At 33.5% G+C, this 18,763-nt stretch overlaps 1 protein-coding gene across 1 annotated transcript in view; it reads right to left on the reverse strand.

Annotated features, from left to right (window-relative positions):
• DNAH8 (dynein axonemal heavy chain 8) overlaps nucleotides 1-18,763 on the reverse strand; it is a 111,835-nt gene that overhangs the window by 64,056 nt on the left and 29,016 nt on the right. The window contains exons 26-42 of the mRNA XM_015857671.2: nucleotides 18,331-18,499; nucleotides 16,922-17,115; nucleotides 15,197-15,323; nucleotides 14,436-14,671; nucleotides 14,038-14,142; nucleotides 12,756-12,869; nucleotides 12,154-12,216; nucleotides 10,529-10,629; nucleotides 8,973-9,110; nucleotides 7,005-7,245; nucleotides 5,867-6,066; nucleotides 5,364-5,517; nucleotides 5,099-5,262; nucleotides 4,066-4,168; nucleotides 3,338-3,442; nucleotides 2,900-3,061; nucleotides 600-824 (exon numbers count right to left, since the gene is read on the reverse strand). Of these exons, the coding sequence (XP_015713157.1) occupies nucleotides 600-824; nucleotides 2,900-3,061; nucleotides 3,338-3,442; nucleotides 4,066-4,168; nucleotides 5,099-5,262; nucleotides 5,364-5,517; nucleotides 5,867-6,066; nucleotides 7,005-7,245; nucleotides 8,973-9,110; nucleotides 10,529-10,629; nucleotides 12,154-12,216; nucleotides 12,756-12,869; nucleotides 14,038-14,142; nucleotides 14,436-14,671; nucleotides 15,197-15,323; nucleotides 16,922-17,115; nucleotides 18,331-18,499 (2,601 nt within the window). The remainder of the gene's footprint in view (nucleotides 1-599; nucleotides 825-2,899; nucleotides 3,062-3,337; nucleotides 3,443-4,065; nucleotides 4,169-5,098; nucleotides 5,263-5,363; nucleotides 5,518-5,866; nucleotides 6,067-7,004; nucleotides 7,246-8,972; nucleotides 9,111-10,528; nucleotides 10,630-12,153; nucleotides 12,217-12,755; nucleotides 12,870-14,037; nucleotides 14,143-14,435; nucleotides 14,672-15,196; nucleotides 15,324-16,921; nucleotides 17,116-18,330; nucleotides 18,500-18,763) is intronic.

Consider the following 18,763-nt stretch of genomic DNA (forward strand, 5'->3'; position numbering starts at 1 on the left):
ATAAAATCCTAATTGGCTAATAATTAAAATAATTAGTGATTTCTTAAGTTAGAGTTCCTAAGAAGTAAAGTGAATGCAAACCCCACCTAATATTTACAGATCTATTTTAAGCTGACTAACGAATGATCTGATCATTTCAACTGATTGTAATCAACTCCATGTTAATCAAACGAAGCTTAAATTGCTTTGGTTCTGCATCTAAGCCTCCAAGAGAAATTAGCAATCCACATTGTGTGAATTCACCAAACGCACAGTAACAAAGGACATGGTGCAGGAAGGATTTAATGGAGACACAGAAGGTAAAATCTGGGTAATCTAATATGTTCATGTCATCAGCAGTAAAAATATGAGGAATAGTTAGCATTTCTCACAGAATAAATGAACGTAAAGAACATAGCAGACTCTAAGAAGTTCAAGCAAATTACTGATTTTAGGATTCTTTTTTTTTTTTTCATTTGTTTTTCTTCTACATATACACTTTAGGAACAATAAAGAAAATCCCAGTAGCCTGCTCTCTGAAGGAGCAGGAGAGACAAAGAATCAATTAGGTGTTATGGAATACAGAGACCAATTGTCAGAAATAAAAACCTGTGGTTTACCAGATCATCAAAAATGTCACGTTGATGTACGTGAATAGTAATGAGTGTTTCAAACTTCTCCCTGTCGAACTTGGAAAGATCATGTGTGGTCTGGCTAATCAACATATTCAAAATTTCCAGAAATCTCCCATTGGTCGTTTGCATGATTTTTTTGTCCTCTCTAGCATTCTTTAGTGCTTCTTCAGAATCACGTGTCCACAACATTTGAATTCCCAGTAATCCAACCTACAAATTTAATATGTGAATGAATACAAAATAATAACTTGTTCAATACTATCCATTTCCTAAATGCCCTGGGCATAATGTGAAAATAAATTACAGCACCAGGTGTGCCAAACTATCACTAGCTCCTATTATGGTAATATATCACCATAATGCTCTGCTTGAGTTGACAGGTTCTATTAGAGGATTTCAAACTCCTGAGAAAACATTTTTTTTTTAAGTTACAAAAAAATTATCATACACTGAAATATGCATGAATTAAGCACAACCCTCAAGCTACAATCCAGTCTAAGTATACTCCAGCATCAGAAACAAACAGATCTTAAACTATAGGGAGACATTCTGCTGAAAATTTTTCTCTGATAGCTCACAGCTAATTCATTTTTTTAAAAAATACATTCATTTTCTATTGAACATGGGATGCATTACTGTATTGATAACTGGCTGTCCTCATTAGTGCACTCTGAACTAGAAAGTATTTTTGATTCCAAATAAATCTGTGATGTTGAGTGTAAACTGCAGTCTCAGATTTTTATTACCACATATTCATTTAAATGACATAAGATTTCCATGAATCCAATTGACATCCATGACAAAACATGATCGAAGAGAATTCTATCAGTACCTTTCCATCCCACGTTGTTACATTCACAAAGTACTTTGACCTAATTCTTTGACATCCAATTTATACATTTATCTCCAATATCTGTAACATATTCAAGGCTACAGAGACTGTGAAGCAGGAAATATCTCACCATTTTAGAATAATCTGGCTATCAGAAATCTAATTTATTTTAAAATGACAGCTGAGTTAGAGGGGAAAAAAACACCTGTGGATGCAACTTTTTTTAACCTGTCTAAAACAGGAGTATCTGAGACAGTAAAATGGTAATTTAAACAATATATCAAACACTTCTAAGTATTTTGCCTATTTTTTTTTCTGTGTCCTATAATAAAGCATTTATTTCTCTGTATTTTACATTTCTTGATTAAATACCATTTTCTTCTCATTCCTCCCACCCTGTCCACTACTTCTAAGACAATTAATTTGTGCAGTCTCAACAATCCTAAAATTTGGATTGGGAAACAAGATCTTTCTTGTTTCTTCTTATCAGGTGATAATAAAGCCACCTCAAAATGTCTGACATGTAGGCAAAACAGACAGTACATCATTCCTTTTTTCTTAAAGTAATAGACATCTTAAATTCTGCTAAGATAAAACAATTATAATAAACACCCCTCTACGATAATTCTGTTCAAAATCTAAATGTCCTGACCAACTTTTAAAATTAGGAATATACTGGCTGGTCTTAATATTTTCATAGATTCCATAAAATGGTTTTGCCTACTGCTGTAATGATTAACAAATGACTGGGTCAGAACACAGAAAGTATGCAAAACAATTAATTATTTCTTAATGAAATTCATGATCAATCACTAAGATGGAAAAGTATTTATGCAAACTAGAATCTTTCAAGATAGGCTTCTACTAGGGGTGTATTATAATGACAAATACAATAATTATGAAGTACCATAAATCATCACAAGATAACCATAATAATAGCCCTCACAATCATGAATTATGAGAGAGAAATCAATCTGCACAGTAAATTTTGTTTCCATATCAAAGAGGTTCAATAGCCATCACAGAGGATGTAAGCTCTACTTTATATCCCCCTGTGGCGCAAGTGGTAGAAGTGCCGCTCTGCAACACAGAGGCTCGAATCCCGGGGGCTGGACTCGATGATCTCTAAGGTCCCTTCCAACCCGCACGAGACTATTACTATTACTATTACTATTACTATTACTATTACTATTACTATTACTATTACTATTACTATTACTGTATTTTCTGTAAGAAGACAAAATTATTTTAATGTACATTACAAGAAAAATGTTATGCTAGACATTGTGTACCAAAATTGAAGTCTTCCTGCTACTGGGTAGATTCATATCCTTGTTTTCTCTTTGGAAAATTCCTCATATAGACAGTCCATTAGTTTATATGTTGTGTATTTTCTAGGCCCCCCCACACACAGTCTAGACTGCACACACAAACCCATGCTCTGTATTCTCACCTGTGCTTGAAATTGGTTGAGAAAACTCAGCAAATCATATTCTGGTTCACTAATTTGGTAATATGCTGACCTAATTATAGCATGCAATGAAGCCTGCTGAACCTGTAATAAATTTTGCAACCAAAGCTCTACTGGTCCTTTTGCAATCACCGGAGTGTCCAACTGAGAAATTAATAAAAGTTAAAGGGAGAAAATAAGACGTAGTTAACAAACTTCTGTTCAACACTGTTGGATAACACATAGTTATTAAAGTTTGCACAACAGCTACAAATGTAAATACTATAAATACTGCAAATAACAATTTTATTACATTGATGATTGAAATATTTATTTCTAACTAACAGTAATTCCACTTAATTTATATTGATATGTTGGGCAATAGAATTTTTTATGTATTATGAGATTGCTGTGGGAGAAATAAAAAAATCAGTGATTTACCGCTACTTTTTCTCCTTCTCTTGATATGACTGCCAGTATGCGATCATAATCCTTTTCATGAAATTCTACTTCATTTATATTGTCAGCTATGGAGAGCAGATGTGGCTGCAAGGATAATTCAAAAGTCATTCAAATTATTCAATAGCACTAACATTAAATAACATTACCATAGAAAAGCAAACCCCACAAAATTTAAGGTAAGGTTATCTTGGGAAGATTTGTCTGAACTTATGGATGCACTTCAGGCCATCCAAAGATAATAACTACAGAAGTATTTGTGTTGGATTTTATCTCAATCTGTTAATCATTGTATTACAGTTTTACAGTTTCCACAGGTGATCAAGCGGACAAAAAATCAGTTATTACATTAGGTCTACTATCTTATCTCAGTTTTCAGATACAATCCAGAGTAGCCAGATTGATTTAGTGCTATGCTAAGTATCAAGGCCACATAGGGTTCCTTTTATTAAATGAACCTCCAGCATATCATAAATGGGGACCATATTCTAGTGTTCTGGATTCTGAATAAAAATGTTTTTAATTACAGATATCTAGTTCCTATTTTGTTAGAGACTAAAGAGCAAGAAGCAAACAAACGTAACAAAAAATAATCTCTAGATTTTTCAAGAAAGTGTTCACATTCTAATCTGTTAACTAATTTTCCATATTTTAATTTCCTTTTAGTTCTAAACAGAAAAAAAACAAAAACCCACACACTAGGGCTGTACCTGAATTGTATGTGAATCACTTGCTTGTCCAAGAATTTCAAGAAGGACAGGATCAGAAACAAAAAAGAATCTAGGAAACAGTAGCCTCTTCTTCTCTAAGTATCTTTAAAATTGAACGAGACTTCCATTAGTATCTTTCACCTCGTATTTTTCCCCCTTAAGACTGAAAGTAGGACTGAAGCATAAATATTCCATTTTCTGTGGATGATTTAATTCAAAAAAGAAGACTTGGGTTCACATCAATAAATCTCACTTCAGAACATTTTAAAGAAGTTTTTTAATAGGAAATGCTTTTTAGAAACAGTAACAAACCAGAATATTTTTTACAATAACAGAAAATTATGTGCTTGTATACACACCAAGAATGTTTGCTCATTGGCTTGCTCACCAGCAATGGTACTTTCTTAAGTACCATCTTATGATCTTATAGATCATAACCCCATGATGCAAATACTCTTAACTCCTGGCCTGAGTTCCCCTTCCCAAAAGGGGAAATGGATCCTAGCCCAGAAGCTGGCAGAGCTTGTTCAGAAGGCTTTAAACTAAATTTGAAGGGGATAAAACCAGGCCTGCTAGAGATGAGCCTAGGGGAATAATGATGGGACTGGGGATGAGGCAAGAGGCTCAGCTAAAGCACATCTAAACCAATGCACAATGAATGGGTAACAAATGGAGCAGAATTTACTGTTCAATTTTATGTAAACAAAACTCCTAAAACTGCACCTAATCCTTACCTTTCAAGTATTATCAATATAAATTCTCATTTAAGAGAGATGATCTTTAGCATTTATCTGTGCAGTTTTGAAGAAACCTAATTACAAAAAATTTGGAAGTCTTCTCTTGCTAGATACTGAAACATGCAGATTAGAAGTAAGCAGAAATTGTGTAGCTATAATGTAGAAAAAGTAGACCTGGTCTTCAGATTTCTCTTAGAAAATCCTTAAATATTTCATTTAGAACTAAAATTAAACTAACTTAATGTGTTTCTATTTTGAAAATAGTTTACATATATATAAAATCAAGCAATTCATACCCTGTAAGTGACTTCTGACATACTTCCAGTTGTTCATGTAAATGAGGCAGAAGTTGCTCCATAGTCTCATCTCCAACACAGCAGGCAATTACATTTGGGTTTTCATGAGCTCGTTGCATTATTCTTACCCATGACTTATCAATATTCTGAAAACGCTTTGCTTCCTATATACAATTAAAAAAATAAATGCTTTAATAGCATCCTCTGTTGGAAATTAGTACACAGATAGCTATTAATATGTAATAGGCAAACACTATAAGTTTACCTGTGGTAACTGTTTTGCAATATCTCCTCCTACGAAAACTGCTTCTAGATAAACCCAGAGGTTCTGTACAACCAACCATTCTTCAATTATGTCTGTAGAGCCACTTAATTTAGCAACCCAACTCTGAATATCTTTTTTAAATGCTGCATTGTATCTGAAATAAAGGATAAAAACAGAGGAATTTAATTCTAAAGACAGCTATTACAAAATAAGAAGCTAAAATATGATGGCTAGAAAACATTTTTCATATTTTTTTTTACTTAGAGAGCAAGAAGAATCTCCTGAAGAGTACCTAACCACTTTATTACACTCAAATATATTGAGATATTAAGTTGCTACTAATACATGAATGTCTGCCAGTAACAGTTTTTAAATCAGAAATTTTAGCTTTTATTCTTTTTTTTCTTTAATTAACAAATAACATTCAATTCAAATTTACTATTGATTTATTCTAATAATAGTACAGTTACTGATAACACCAGGCAAAATCATTTTAAAAGTACCTATTGCTCAGTAAAGAACCAAGAATCATTAAACTGTCCTCCATTAAAGTCATGATTTCTGTTGCTTCAGTTCCCTTTAGCAGTAGCTCTCCTCTCGCTTTGAATGGTGAAAAGCTCAGAAATTGGTTTCCCCAACTTTCAGATATTTGAGCTAGTTTGGCTTCTATATCCTTTTCCTTTGTAGCAGAAATGCATATATCCTGGGAAAAAAAAAAAAAAAAAAAAAAAAAAAAAAAAAAAAAGAAAAGAAATTTTTTAGAATCTTTGTTCTCCATAAATGAAACTGTTTCTAATGTTAATCTTCCAATAATGGTTTATTTAAAATCAGTGTATGAAATGTTGTAACATAATATTATACTATTTTTACTGAAATCTCTCTGAAATGAAGTATATGAAAAATACTCCATTGGAAATGCATCAGTATCCCATTTCTGTGACTTTGTATCTTGTTATTTCTGCATCACAAGATTTCTGAATCATTGTTTCTATATGGTTTTGGGTAATGACATAGATATACTTGTTACCAACTCCTAATCCCGTCACATTTCAATTTATATAATCAACAGCATTTAAGATGGAAAGAATCTCTGGAGATCATTAAATCCAATAACCCATTCAAACCAGAGTTTGATTTAAAATTAAGCAGATCAACCTGTAATGCTTCCATTGAGAAAAAAAATCAAATTAAGTATGAATACAATATCATTTGCATTTGTATTTAACCCATAACACTCACAAACTCCATTCAGAGTTCTTTTTCAGGCTGTGTGAGTTAAATGAAGAATCATGGAGTTTTTCTCTGTAAAACCTCTGATTCTTTTACAAATCTTTAAAGCAATCAGACAATAAAAATTTAGGTGAATATCATTGTTTGAAGTTAATATTCTATTAAGCAAGGGCTAAGAAATCAGGACTGGGAAGAAGAGATTATCTACAAACATGTGTCCAAAGATTCCAGTCACCATTTCTGTTTTTCTTTATAGAGATAAGATTTCTAAACATGGTTTTTATTAATTTAAACCAGTGTGGTCTGCTTGACAGACAATGCAAAAAATATTTTTATGTTCACCTAACTTTTAATTTTTAATGTTCTTTCTTAATATCATCAAATGAAGGACAAAAAAATGTATTTACCTACCTCAATATCATCTTTATTTTGAAGAATTGGGGCTTCCATGATGTTTCGAAGGCAAAATGTATCAGATTCTACGTCAAATTTATGTCCTGTTACATCAGCTATACGGTCCCAGTGCCTTGTCTTCATTGCTTTGTCAGTCATCATTTCCAACAAAGGACAAGACTCACTAAAATCATCAATTTTTTTCTTGAGATCTAAAAATGCTTGCCAGGTCTGAAGTCCTTTAGGTAGTCTACGGCACCTGTAATTAAGTTAAATTGATGCAGTAGAAAATGGCCTTTTATAGATTCAGGAAATCTTAAAATCATCTAAAATCAAATAGGAGATGAAAAGTTGCTGCTATCAAAATCAACATTTTCTGTGTAAAATTGTGTCAAATTTAACTTGTGTTAATAACAATAATATTTAACATTTTTTACCAAATAAACAGAAATACTGCAGTTTGCATTAAGACATATGTCCATTAGCTGGTTTTCCTTACAAATGTTTATTAATAAAAAATCTGATTAGTTAACTTCATATATGTATTATTGATTTCTGCAAGATTTACATGACACACAGTATCATATCACATTGGAGACAGACAGAAAAATTAGAAATATATGATCACATTCTCTTCTCATATCGGTTAGAGGTCCTGAAAATACTAGCTAAGAAAAGAAAAACTAAATACTTCTAATGGGGGCAGGGCAAGGAAAGAGTGTTAAAGGAATAATTATCACACTGGCCCTGTTTTTACAGAGCCTACCCAAAAGGGTGGAGCTTGTCATAATGCAGTACTGCATTATGTATCAGGTTAGTGATGGACTGAACTTAATGAAGTTATTCTGTTGCAAAGCGATTCTTGTCCTACTGTTATTTCACAGAATCACAGAATCACAGAATTACCCAGGTTGGAAGGGACCTCAAGGATCATGTAGTTCCAACCCCCCTGCCTAGCAGGGCCACCAAACATACGCCTTTACTAGATCAGGTTGCCCAGGGCCCCGTCCAACCTGGTCTTGAACACCTCCAAGGACGCGGCATCCACAACCTCACTGGGCAGCCTGTTCCAGGACCTAACCACTCTTCTAGTAAAGAACTTTCCCCTAACATCCTTCCAGTATTATAGGAACATTTCTTCCAGTAATAATAAACGTACTCCTTAAAATAAATAAATAAATAAATAAATAAATAAATATATATTTCTGAAGCAATCTAATAAAATAAAATACTTCTGATACAGTTTTAATAAAATAGTTAGCTTTCTTCCTAGCAGCTTGTATAATTCTGTGCTTTGGATTTAGTATGAAAATGACGTTGACAGCACACCAGTGTTTTGGCTGTTCCTGAGAAGTGCTTATGCTAAATCAGAGACTTTTCAGCTTCTCATGCTACTCTAACAACAAGGAAGTTAGAGCTTCACAAGAAGCTGGGAGAAGAAACAACAGGACGGCTTACCCAAACTGGCAAAAGAGATATTCTGTTCCATATGACATCATGCAGAACTATAAAACTCTGGGGAATTGGCTAGTGCTGGAGAGCTACTGCTTGGGAACAAACCAGGCATTGGTCAGTGGGTGGTGAGTGACTGTTGTGAATCATTTGTTTTGAATATTCTTTTACTATTATTGTAACTACTGTTCCTTCATTTTCTGTCCTGATAAACCATCTTTATTTCCACCCTTTGGTTTTACCTTGTTTTTTCCAGTTCCAGTTTTCCCTAATTCCACTGCAGGGGTGCGAATGAATGGTTGTGATGCTTAGCTGCCTGATCGGTTAAACCACAACATCTGTTGTCAAAACTACAGGTAATAGGCTGGCCAAATAAAAGTACAGTATTATCCTGCTCTCCTTGGCAAGCCTGATCACCTTAAGATAAATGTTATTTGTGTAAGTTTTATATTGTAAATATAGCAAAGAACTCTACTGAAGTCACCTGAATGTTAATATATTTAACATAAGTTACAGTTCATACAGCGATCACACCTGTTCTGAAATTCCAGAAGCTCAGCATTAATTTTTTCAATATCTACATCTGTCCAAAGTATCTCGTAATAACCATTTATGCTGCTTATTACAGCATCATACAATCCATACAGTTTCTGAAGGAAGGCTAACTCCTTTCTGGAAGAAAAATAATCATATCAAGAAATGAAAACAGCTATTTGAATATTTATCAGTACTTAAATATATAGTATCTCTACATATAGTACCTCTACTATTACTACCAAAACTTGGAATAGATCAATTAGATTATGTTTTTTAATCCAGAAAAGAACATTTTGTTAATAAAACACACATGCACAAAAAATTATACTGAATACCTATTATCCATACCAAACTTATATGGGGGACATTTTGCTTTGGTCTAGTTCAAAACAAATTCTGTTCATCCAAAGAAGCAAGCATCCCCTGTAGTCAGCATCAGCAGCCTTACCTCAAGTAACATGTGCAGTTCTGGGATATAAATATAAGAACATAAGAACTAATAGAATGTCTCCAAACTAGGCCAACAATGATGAATAAAGTACAAGAGGGCATGGCCTATGAGGAGTGGCTGAAAATGCTTGCATTGCTTAGCTTAGAAAAAACAGAGGGATGACCTCATTGCTGTCTGCACCTTTCTCAAGATAAGGTGCACAGAACAAGGCATTAACCTCTTTTCTCTAGTGACTGGTGATAGGACATAAGGGAACAGCATAAACCTGAGTCAGGGAAAGTTCAGGATGAACATAAGGAAAAGGTTCTTTACTGAGTGGGTGGTCAAGAACAGGAATGAGGTCCCCAGGAAAGGAGCAATGTACTAAAGCCTACTTGTATTCAAGAGACATATGGACAATGCACTTAGACATGCGGTTTAACCTTTATGTTTCTCTGTGCAGACTCTGGAGATGGAATTTGGATCCTCCTGGGTTGTTTCAGCTATAGGTGTGATTCTGCCCACTTTGAGCTGGCTCTGCTGTGCAAATCAGAGTGTGCCATGGCAAAGGGTGACAATTACTCAATTTACTACAGAAGCACACTCTGAATCTGAACTAAAATGTTAATGCAAAAGCAGCCAGAAAGGGTCAGATCCTCATTTATATGAATCATAATCAATCACTAAAATGGCTGCTGCAGAAACTTCAGTATGATTTTCGTTAGTACAGCTGCTCAAAAAACTTACACTTCATAAACCTCTAATGATATAAAGTCACGTATGATTACACACTGACTTTTCCTTGCCTGTTTCTTCTTAGTTACTATTTTATCTTATCACTATAATATAATATTATACTTACTTATGTGTATACATGGCTATATTATTAGGACATGGCATTCCTGTATTAAGATAATCTGGTGTGGTTCTGTCACCACAATATATAAATAAAATTACTTTTTTTTTTTTAGCAAATTCCTTAGAATTATAAACTTTTTGTTGATATTTTCTCAATTTAAAATCGTGGAAACATTCCACATTTTAACATTTCTCTCCTTGATGTACCCTCTGCCTTTCCAGTATACCTATTACATACCTCAGACAGTTGTATTTCAACAGTTACCTGAGTTTATGCAAAAATCCATAGTCTGTGACAGGCAGTCCAAACAATTGTTCCCCAGCAGAGTATGTGATAAACTTTCTCCAAATCTCATCAAAATTACACTGAATAAATTAGGATTCATCCAGACAAAATAAAAAAAAATACTTTAAATTATCTAATAAGAAATCATTAACATTCTAAACTTGTCATCTAAAAAGTATTATTTAAACGTTTAAAAAAAAATTTTCATATAAAATTTTTAAACAGTTCTCGTGTATAGCAATACTCAAATCCGTTTATTGAACTCAGTTGGTGAAAATATATGAGTGACTCTGAAAGTAATGCCTCCTATTTTATCGTGGTGGGCCACCAATTCAGAGGCAGATGGTGGTATGGCAGTAGAGGTTGAACCATTCCACCTATTTCCATGTGACAAATGGCAGCAGGGGGGCATTCTGACACAATGGCATCTCACATGGAAGTGCTTATGAAGAAAAGTCTTGTGGCTGAATTCCTCCATACAGAAAAAATGGCACCAATTGATATTCACTGCTGCTTGCTGATTGTTTATGGAGACCAAACAGTGGATTTGACCACAAGGCAGCAGGGTGGCACTCTTCAGTAGTGACAAGAGAGCCTGGGGCAATCCCCCTTGGTCTAAATTTGTATGAGCATGGAATGCAGGCTAATAGGAGTGACCTATGTATATGAGAAGCAATAATTTGAAGAAATATTTTACAATAATGGGATGTGAAATTAATTCCACACCCTTCAGACAGGAAATAAGATATATGTATTAGTTGCTAAATTGTACAGAATGGATAAATGGTTGCTAAATTGTACAGAATGGATAAAAACATTGGAGAGCGCCAACACAATTATGTTCAGGAAAAGTGTAACTGCTGTCCAAAGTATTGGATTGAGATGGTAAAACAGAAAGAAGAATGAAGTTAGTAGTAAGTAGTATAAAGCATTCTTTTAGCAAAATAAATGTACCTAAAAAAAAATGTATCTGAAAAGCAAATTAATTTGAAGTCTCTCCATTGTCTCTATACATTAGAGACACATCAGGATTTAAGCACGTTTTTCTACTTTGTCAGTGCTTTTCAAGAATATTGAGAATCATATACAACTCATAAGTGACTGAGAGAAGTCCTACCAATAAATAAATAAATAAATTTACTACTATTTGCAAAGAAAAGTATTAAAAATTGAATTAAGCCAACTGGAGATCCATGAACTAAGGCTCATAGCGAACAAAAATCAAGCTGAATGGTAAATCTCTACTGGAAGATTTGATGATTACAGGAGGAAGAAAATACCGTCTCATGTGACTGATATTTAACTTGCCTTCTTTTCAGCCATTTTTAAACCGTGTTACTTGTCTTTTTTTTTTAATTATTTTTAAATATTGTTTCAAGTAGATATTTTCATGAAACATGGAGAGTGAAGCAAGTCTGCACATTACCAATCAATTCCTCCACATTAAGAAACATAGTACCTGACAAAATTATAGTTAGGAGAATTCTACATAGAATATTAGTAAAGACTGCAATATTTTAAAATGTATCTTCCTAAACTTACTTTGAAAAGCAACACTGGATCTAATTTTAATTCTTTCAAAAATTACCTGTTTATTTGCTTACCTGAAAGATCTGTAGCCTATTACTAGCTTCCTGAGGTGGAATATTTGGAACCATAGGGCCTTCCTTTTAAACAAACAATAAACAGAAACTGAATGTTAATTCATAAAGTGATTGAAGTCCAAGCTACATAATCTTTTGACAGTCAGGTTCCAGTCAACTTATGTCTGTATGTCTGTTGGTGATGTAATACTTACAACCGTAAATCTAATAAAAGGTAATATTCACTCACTGGCTTAATTGAGTCTTGTTTTTGTTAAAATCAAACAAAATCAGTGAGTGGCCCAAGAACATCTTTTAAATATTGTGGTATAATAAAAGACGTCATAATGTGTTGCAATTTCTAAACTCATTTCTAAGTATGTATCTCATGGAAAGAGTTGTCACCAGGATTGTTTTCACCTGTGAAGCTGTTTGTGCTGCTGTTACTCCAACTAAAAATGTTGACATATAGCAATGCCTTCTTAGAAACCATGACATCAAGTATCCAGTAGCTCAACAGAATAATACTCTGACATCTAACTGATGCAAATAAAAAATAATGAAAAACTAAGTACAAACTAGTGTACAAACTTGTACATTAACAAAAAGTTTGAATTAGTTACCGTCTCATATGATGTTTCAAAGTTTGACACATCCTCCCGAAAAACTGCGACTGCTTCCAGTAATTCGCTTTTAAATTTGGGCTGCACTCGAGTCAGCTCATTTTGAATTTTGTTCTGACAGACAGAAGGTTAATAATGAAAGTTATTTAAAAAAAAAAAAATGATTTGAAGCTAAACAGTTTTCTTTTACAGTGCTACGTGATCCATTTTTTTTAGCTAAAAAGTGGGAAAAAATAATTTCTCCCTTCACTTATACATGAACATATTTCATTACGAAGAAGGGTGAGAAGGGAACAAAAGGGTATTTCCTTCCTTCCAAAAGGCTCTCTAAACCCAAAACATTACATTTCTCCTCATCAGTGATGGTTCAGTATTCTCTTTAACAACTCCCAATATCTAAAGGAAGCCTACAAGAAAGATGGAGAGGGACCCTTTATCAGAGTGTAATGATAGGACAAGAGGATAGTTTTATATTCTGAAGAAATTCTTAGAGGGTGGTGAGGCACTGAAATACATTGTCTAGAGAAGTTATGAATGCCCCACTCCTGGAAATGTTAAAAGTGAAGTTGGATGGAGCTTTTAGCAACCTAGTCTAGTGGAAGGAGTCCCTGCCAACAAGAAGGGAGTTCCAAATAAAGGATCCTTAAGGTCCTTTCCAATACAAAATATTTTTTTATTATTTGTTCAAAAGCTTGAGAGAAATAATCAAGAACTGTGTGAAATGGAAATGAAAAAATACTATTTGACCTCTTGAGTCCTTTCTAGAATTTTTAATCTTTGTGACAAGATTTTTTTATTGCAATAAAATATTTTTATGTTGCATATAAATATTTCCATCTAAACATCTACACTTCAGGACAACATCCAATACACACGGAGCTTTTACTGACGTAAGTCTGACCTAAACAATAAAGGTAAGTGTGAAATCATTACTTAAGGGTAAGGGCTATGACAGAGTATGCACCTATGAAACTCTTGTAACCTAAGTGCAGAATGAAGCAAAAACAGGAAATGAAAGCAGTGAAACAAATGAGGAAAAGTAATGAATTCCTTATTTTCTTGCAGTTTTTGAACCACTACATATGGGTGGAAATAATATGTAAATAGTAAAGAACTGCTTCATAAAAAAAAAATACTAATAACAGAAAATGTACATGGTAATCCAAGGTATAGATACTAGTGTGCAACTGAGACAAGAAATGAGAAAACAGGATGGAGTTACAACTGGTCCCACACAACCTTTTGAACTCTGAAAAACACAGAAACAGTTTTATACACTTACGGCTTTACTTTGCAATTTCTTAAAAGAATATCTGAGTGAATCAACTCCTTCTGATTCCTCTTTTGTAATCTGAATTTCAAATGTGTTTAAAATGGCATAGGCTTCCTACATGAAAATTTAAAAAAAAACAACACCTTAATAATGATCCATTTTTAATTCATTTGCAGAAACATAGTTCCCATGTGCTACATATATATCAGATAAAATCTCATCATATAATTTAAGCATAAAATGTTGATTTTTTTCTATTAAAATAAAGATAGAGAATGAATATGAATGAGGTCAAAACAGTAAAAAAAAATATTTCTTTGAAAAAAAACTTTGAATAAAAGTTTCTTTTATGACTCCTACTATATAATACTGTATCGATAAAAACAAAAAATTAAAAGCCATCTTACTTCAATAGGTCCCAGGGTCATATCCATTTCTATTTTTTTATCACGTATGATAGATAAAGCTTCCATCGCAAGCCTGACATCATCTAGGTCATTCAGAGGTCGAGCCAATATCTTTAAATATTTGGTTATGAATGATATCATGTCTAACATTTTCTTTTTATATTCCTCATTTAAATATTGACAAAGGAGTAACTTCCAGGCTTTGGCTTCGGCTGATAAAGCTGTTTTCAATGGTCCTGATTTAGAAACAAAAGCAAACAAACAAAAAATTCACACGTCACGGATAGTTCTACAGAGCAATTAGGAAGAGTGCCAGCAGAAGAGCAATCCAATTGCTGCATTTAAACAATTTATAGTATACTGAAATACACCTCTCTTTTTGTATGGTATATCCATAAAACACACTGGCAAGCTAACATATACAACGTGCAAAGAAGGTGAATGAAAAAAAAATAAATCTCTGATTATAAATTTAAATTCTCAGTGATTATATTTAATTAATATATATTAACCAAGCATATGAAGATGAGTGATATTTAAATTGCTTTTTTTCTGTTGTCTAAGTGGTATATTGGGATTTCAGTACTGGGAATTGGAATACTTCACAAGTAAAACTGCAAGGCATCTTGCAGCAATATGAAAATAAATCTCCTTTGTAATCTGTATTGATATCTGTAAATATTTTATTTCAAAGAATAAACCAAGTAACATGACATTTTATCTTTTTATTACCTTAGTACAAAGAAAAGAAAATGTCATACCTGTGTGCAACTCGATTGGACCAAGAAGAAGAGTGGGTTTCAAATCTTTCATCTCTTGCTCAAACATAGCATAGTGAAGTATTTCTTCTCTAATTTCAGTCAGAGATGGAGAAGTAGCCAAAAATTCCTAAGTGATGTTAAAAAAATAAAAAAAAGTTGAGTCAACAAATGTCATTTTTCACCTTTTTGGTAAGGCAGGTGGCAGCGCTTATTCAGGAATTACTGAAAATTTATATCAATTTTATACGTGAATTTAGCCTTCCATTCACTTGCTAAATACTAATATGCACATGAGTAGGCATGAAAATATATTCAATTCCCAGTCAACAATTATCAATCTCATTGACAAATTCCAATCAAATTTAACAGAGAAACAGACATCCAAGTCATATTGGTTTCCTATTGGTTTTGTGAAATCAGGTGACCTTAACAGAGATTAAAAATAACACGTTTGCACATCCATAAAAGTTACACCACCAGTATAATGTAAAACAACCACGAGAAAACAAATTTTGTAAGCAGCTCCATCAGCAGAAGAACTTAAGAGCACAAAAGTTTTTAATCCAAAAAGCTGCATTTTGAAGATGTTACTCAAAAGCAGCATTCAATATGTCTAAATTTCATAGGTAAGCAATAAATGCGGAAAGATCTTTCATACTACTTTTGTCTGAAAGTACCCACACAAGATAAAGAAAGGAGGGGCGAGTGTGCACAAACATTAAATACCCCATTATTAAGGCTTCTTTTCTAACAACATTCTTTTCTTTAGCATTATCTAGGTCAAAATTACAATATTTATTTGGCTAGACATAAAATTCAATTAGACTAACAGTACAATTCATGCTTCTGCATATAATGCATATTTCTTAGTACAAGTCGCAGTGTGCCCACAAAGAGACCAGTACTCCTTCAGTAAACAAGCTGATGTAATACTCACTGATCTATGCACAGAGAGTACAATATACAATATGTTTCTATTAAATAGAAAACTAAATTAAAATGAGATTAAATGGCAGACAACTTTCCTCTACTGGATTTAAATTGAAATGCTGTTGTAGAGTGATGTGAACATTCTGAAGTGGAATTCCCAAAAACTAGAAAATTACTGGAAACAAATCTTTTTCTTTCCATAGTAAGTGCTACATTTTTCTTCCACTTCTGAGGATTCAACTTAGAGAAGTCACCCTCTATAACTCAAACAACAAGGAAGGGAATAGAGAATATCTGCTGAATAGAGACTGAAGAATTCATCCAGTAAAAATAAAGGAAGAGTGATGAATAAAAATAAACATTTAAATCAAAATAAGAGCTTAAATATTTTCCATTCAGAAAAACATACAAGTAATTAGCACTGAAGCTGTAACAAGCTCTACGATTTGTCATATACACCATACCATACTATAGAATTTTCTTACTGCTCTAAATCCAGAGATGTATAAAGAAAAAGTTAACAAATGAAAAAATTAGAAGTCCACTTTATCAGCATCTATAAGGGCATTGAAACAGAAAAACCCTGCCCTCAAATCAAAAGTAGGTAGTGTGCGGTCCCTTCTGCTTAGGAAATATACTATCACTCCTACCACAATTGATAAAGAAAATTAAAATTTGAGCTGTTACTTTTCTACACTCTTTTCCTTCATGCTGTTTTTTCTTAATATTTTCTACTTTTAAATTATGAAAAGATGATGGATGAACAGTCCTGCAGGAGATTAGCATTAAACTCACCTGAATTTTGGCATCTCTATCTTCTGTCCAAAGTACTTCATATTTCTGAAATTCCTGCAGAGCTTCACTAGCTATTTCTCTTATAGAATTCATAGAAGAAGAGAGGAGCACAACTGATTTAGAAACATCTTCACTTTCAGCAACACCTGAATAAAAATTTCTTGGTTTTCTTTTCATCCCATCTTCAGCTTTTTCTGCAAAATAAAATGTAAATTTAACAGTTGCTAAAAGTCCAGTTAGTGATAGTTTTCCTTTAAACAGCAACTATGCTCTTCAATAAGGCTGATCAACCTTCCTTATATACCTAACTACTTAATATTTAGGTACCAGGTGCTAGTTCAGGCCAGGCTCTACAGAGTTAGGCCAGATACAGCCTGCATTTAGTGATTCCAAACAGAAAGAAAAGAGTCTTCTTCATTCACTATTATAATTTTACTTTGTCTAGTTTAACTGCAACTAGAACATGAGAAGGCCTGGTAAATATCAGGTGTTTTTTCCTTTTAAATGTGTATGTTTTAAATTGTATAAACCCCTTAAAATACTGTAAATTTTTAGAATATTCTAGATAGCTTTTTGTTAGTTCCTGGAGAAAAAAAATCAACCAACAAAACAAGCAGAAACAGAAGACTTTGCCAGAAGACTTTTATGAGTGCCAAAATAAAGTCTGTGTTTTGAGTCTGCAAGATTCTAACTGTTGATATCTCTGTCTTTTCAGTGTTAACTGAAAGGCTTAAATGCTGATAGCTGCTGCTCCAGTTACACTGTTCATGCTGAAACAGAAGCTCTGACTCCTTTAAGATCTAAAAGTAAACTCATGCAGAAGGAAAGTAAAATGCAATCTATGGTGTCCCTCAATATTTGATGAACTTTTGATACAATCTGAGTCATTGTAGACATGGACAGTTGTGAGATCTAAGTAACCCTTACTGTCATGACAGGTGCCTGAGCATTACAAAGCAGATTTAACAAAACTTATAAGGAAAACTCACTCTTCCTGACACTCACGCTGTTTAAAGAGAGCATTTTTTTAGCATGAAGACCATCACGGGGACCTGGTCACCAGAAATGATGTCTCAGATTGACTCATTCACACCAATACACTCCATAGATCTCCTTGACCAAACAATAATCTATCCCTTCCTCCCTGACGATTGCTAATGAGTGACTTGATGGTTATGAAAATGGTTACTTGCTAATGTTGTATTTTGACAAAGCAGAGAAAAGGTCTATCTCATGAGGATTATGTTCTGCCACTTCTGTGTTTTAATCGATTTTAAAGATCCAGTACAGGACTATCAGAAATAAAAACTCTCCTAGACCAATTTTCCAAAGGATTCATAATAAGAATATGGCATTGTTATTAGAATTCAAAGTTGAAATCATTAAAAAATAAAAATAAATCAACTTACTTTCCTCCTTTTTGGCTAATTTTCCTGCTCCTTTTGCAGACGATGCTTTTAAACTAGATTTTAGCAAATGCTTCTGTCCCCACTGTGCAACTCCACGACTTACATCCAGAATCAGTTGAATCATACGATTGATGGCTTGCTGCATATCGTCTAAAGTGGGAACCATTACCTATTCAAAACAGTTGAAATACTGTTGGAAAAAATGCAACTGTCATTCTCTATGATCTCAGCTTCACTTCATCTACAGTGAACTGCAGAACACATCCCAGAAGAGGATCTAGAAAATGTAACTGTTAGAGTATGTCTGCCTCAGAATTGATTCTAAAGGAAACATACTGCACTGTACTGAACTGACACCTATTTGTACAGTTACACTGAAGGCAAACTGAAATCCAAGCATTAGTAGCTTATTTTGCTGTTGTCGCTGTTTTCT

The sequence above is a fragment of the Coturnix japonica genome, chromosome 3 (assembly GCF_001577835.2).
Source record: "Coturnix japonica isolate 7356 chromosome 3, Coturnix japonica 2.1, whole genome shotgun sequence".
Classification (NCBI taxonomy): Eukaryota; Metazoa; Chordata; class Aves; order Galliformes; family Phasianidae; genus Coturnix; species Coturnix japonica.